This window comes from Alligator sinensis, unplaced genomic scaffold (genome assembly GCF_000455745.1).
Source record: "Alligator sinensis unplaced genomic scaffold, ASM45574v1 scaffold93_2, whole genome shotgun sequence".
NCBI classification, from domain to species: domain Eukaryota; kingdom Metazoa; phylum Chordata; order Crocodylia; family Alligatoridae; genus Alligator; species Alligator sinensis.
In genome coordinates this window covers 1,267,883-1,271,405 of record NW_005841854.1, presented here as the reverse complement: position 1 = coordinate 1,271,405, position 3,523 = coordinate 1,267,883, and the positions used below count along the sequence as shown (strand labels likewise).

Here is a 3,523-nt window from a genome sequence, read left to right as displayed (position 1 = left end):
TGGGCTTCCAACCCAGCCTGTAGGTGGCTCTCTACCCCTGCCTGGCTGCAGCAGGGCCACAAACTATTCCTGAGCCAGGTTAACATCACTAACCCTTGACCCAAGGGCCTAAAGCTGGTCAAATCCCACAGGCCTCCTGTGGAGACACCTGAATTTGAGGCCTTTCAGTACCTGCCAGTCACTAGCCCACAGGGCCTCCGCAGCAGTTCGGCTGATGCCCAAGGCTGAGGCAGCCCCGGCTAGGGTGTTTGTCATCTTGGCCTGGGGGCTGCCAGCTTTTGCCTGTGTTTTGCACAGCAGAAAATGCCCAGAGCCGTTCCCAGCGCACCGAGTTGGGCAGCGCTGGCACAGCGGCTTCCTGCAGGGAGCTGGGGCGGAGGTGGTGATGCGCTGGACCAGAGCTTCAAAATGAGTTGTTACACGAGCGGGTTGTATCAGCGCCCTCTGTGCTCTTCGCAGACCACGCAACTGGAGCCATGATTGCCAAAAGCGAGCCATAGCATTGGGTACCCAATCAAGTGGGGGTTCTGCGTGGCCAATGTGACCTGTTAAATTTGAAGGGGGAGGGGCTGCCCTTCCCTTGGAGGTGGGGCGCGCGGGCCGATCCCTTTCCGCACGCGTTTAAGAGCGCCGGGGGAACAAGAGAGTTTTTTTTGTGAGCGCCGGAAGTGACGGATGCTGGAAGAGCCGCTCCGTGCCGAATGTCTCGCGACCCAGGCGCCGGCATGAAGGCGACACGCGCGGGAAAGGCCTCACGGGGAGCAGGGTGAGCCCCCCCAACCCGGGGCCCTGTGCCCGCGGGTGCCTAGGCTTTGAGGTGGGGCCAGGGGCGGGGAGGGCCAGCCGGGGGCTGGTGTTTGAGCCTACCGGGGCCGGGAGGAGACACGCTTTCTGCACTGGGGCGAAGCCTCCGCTTCGAGACAGGAGCGGAAGGCCGGGAGGGGACACGGTTCCTGCGCTAAGTCTCCCGAACAGCTTCAGAAGCTAGGAGGACGGGCTGTGTTGTAGGCGGCTGATGTTAAGGCACTGGCCAGGGTTTTGAAGTTTCCTAGCTGCGGGGAGCGCAGGACCCTGCCTGTTGTCCCCAGTGGGTTTCAGTGCTTTCACAGCAGGACTTGGCCAACTGCGCCCATCTTCTTGGGCTCCTAAAGGCCTGGCCAACAAAGTGCAAAACTTTCCAACGAAACTAGAAATTCTCTGCTGTGTCAAGTGGCAGCAGACCACAAATTTCTTCTGTCTCCTCCTCTTCTAGCAAGGAGGGCAAGAGACCGGAAGCCCCTGCATCCCCAGAAGACTATGTGGTGGGGCAAGTGGCCAACAGTTTGCTTCCAAAGCAGCCTGCAGCTGACGGAGCAGAGCCCCTCTCACGTCTCTTCGCTGCCCCAGAAATAAAGACAGTGTTTGTCGCTGTGCCAAGAGTAAGTCAGTGCTCTGACAGCGCTCCATTGTGAACGGACGGATACAGGGAGTTGCTCTGGTTTTAGCCTCTAGGTCAGATGGATTCTGTTGAAAACTTAGAGACACACTGGGTGCAAACTACCTGTTTTCAAGTGGCTGAGTCCTGTGCTCCTGGTCTGCTGAGGAATGTGAACAGTAAAAGCCACATGTTACAAAATGAATTCACCTGGGAGCCCAAAGGAGGGAATGGCTGCTTCCTGTGAGGGGAGCAAGGCATACGTGGGTTGTGAGGTGAAACACGGGGCTCTCATGTAACTTTACCTCATTCATGTTTTGTTCCCCCCCTTAAACCTAATGGAATACCGCACACAAAAAAGAGATCATATATACTTCATATATAACACCTAAAGCAAGGATTTCTGTTGGTGATCTCTTTTAGATCCCCTGCATGGTTGGGATAAAGTTAGACTAGCTTTTGAATACAGGGCATTCTTCATCAGGGGACCTGATGAAGCTTGTCTAACTTGTATGGAACTAACTGCATGGTTAGGATAAAAATATCTTCCACAAAAATCCTCATCTCTTGCCTAAATCCCAGACTATCTCAGGTACGTTGCTCCAACACTGTATAACAGCAAAGAAACTCCTCTTGATCTTTATCAGCTTGCTTACTGGTAACTACTCCTGGCTTTCATGCATGTGGCTAACATTGGGCATATTTACATGTGTGCTTTATTGCGTATTAGCCTATTTAAATATGCATTAAAGTGTCACAAAAAAACCTTGTGCTTTCATTAATGCACCTTTTTTAGTACCTCACAATGTAGGTACTAAATTGAATGCACATTAGCAAAAGCACATTAATGAATGTGTAGACATGCCCACTATCTCCTATATTTATAGTTACTAGACTAATAGAAGACTTGTGTTCAATCTTATGCCTATGAGCCTACTATGTCACGTGAGAGTGATTCTCAGCCAGGGTCCTTGAGAGTCTTTCAAGGGTGCTGCCATGCACAATTAGCACTGTTCGGTGTACAAACACAATTTGCAAGACAAACTCAGAAATTTCAAATAGGAATCCATAATATTACAAACATTCTGACCTGTTGTGGGCTTCCTGCAAGAAAAAAATTGCTTTTTATTTTTCTGTTGTCAAAAAATGAGTGAAAACTAGAGCTGGCATCTTCAAGGGGTGCCTTGAGTTTAGGTAAGGGTGACTTGAATCTAAAAAAGTTGAGAATCACTGTAATTGGGTATATCTATACATGTGTGCCATTTATGGCTGGTTTGTATGCTGTCCTTTTTCCTCACTTTTTATTGTTCAAACTGTTAGCATGCTTGTGTTTTGTGGTATCATTCTACTTCCTCAGTAATGACTTACAGACTACTATAGAACTTACTTGGATGATTTTCTTCATTTCAGTTCTATAGAAGAGATATATAATGAGAAAAAGAGAATTTTAAAAGATGGAACTTGCTGCTTATCAAATACGGACCTGTAAGGCATTGTAGTTGAGTTGTAGAACTTAGGCAGACTACCTTTCTGCCTGTCACCTGATCATCGGATGATGGTGGGGCAAGGAAATGGATACTTCTGATATCAGCCGGGCACGATATCTTGTTTCATGTAAGGTGCTTGCAGACTGATTGTTCTTTTAAAAATGTTATGTGTTGAATCAAATAAAGGTTCAAAATTACATTGGACAAACTCAGTAGACTTTAGATGTTACTATTAGAGCTTTCTAAAGTAAATCATGTCTTTTTTTCTTGAACTGTCTGTTGGCTACATATTCTCTGTGTTTAGCTGAAAAGTGGCAGTTAAGTTGTCAGGGTAAGTTTGCTTGTAATACTGCTTTCAAAACAAAGTTGTTTAAAAAAAAAAAAAAGAAAAAAGCTTTCAATTTTGGAGGAAGAGGAATTTCTTGTGAAGTTTTGTAAGTGGAATAAATATTAAACCCATATAAAAAAATCAGAGCAGTTTGCAACATTTAACTAACTAATCAAAGGAAGTACACTACACTTCCTCTTTATAGTAAGGGTTGCCAAAATATGGAATGGGCTTCCGAGGGAGGCGGTGCTTTCCCCTACCTTGGAGGTGTTCAAGAAGAGATTAGACAGGCAT

General features: G+C 47.2%; 1 protein-coding gene across 1 annotated transcript in view; it reads left to right on the top strand.

Annotated features, from left to right (window-relative positions):
• Positions 1 to 612: 612 nt before the first annotated feature.
• Positions 613 to 3,523, top strand: part of RBM34 (RNA binding motif protein 34) — a 14,865-nt gene continuing 11,954 nt past the window's right edge. Inside the window, exons 1-2 of the mRNA XM_006016342.3 lie at positions 613 to 766; positions 1,253 to 1,418. Coding sequence (XP_006016404.1) covers positions 702 to 766; positions 1,253 to 1,418 — 231 coding nt within the window. The 5' untranslated portion in view covers positions 613 to 701. The remainder of the gene's footprint in view (positions 767 to 1,252; positions 1,419 to 3,523) is intronic.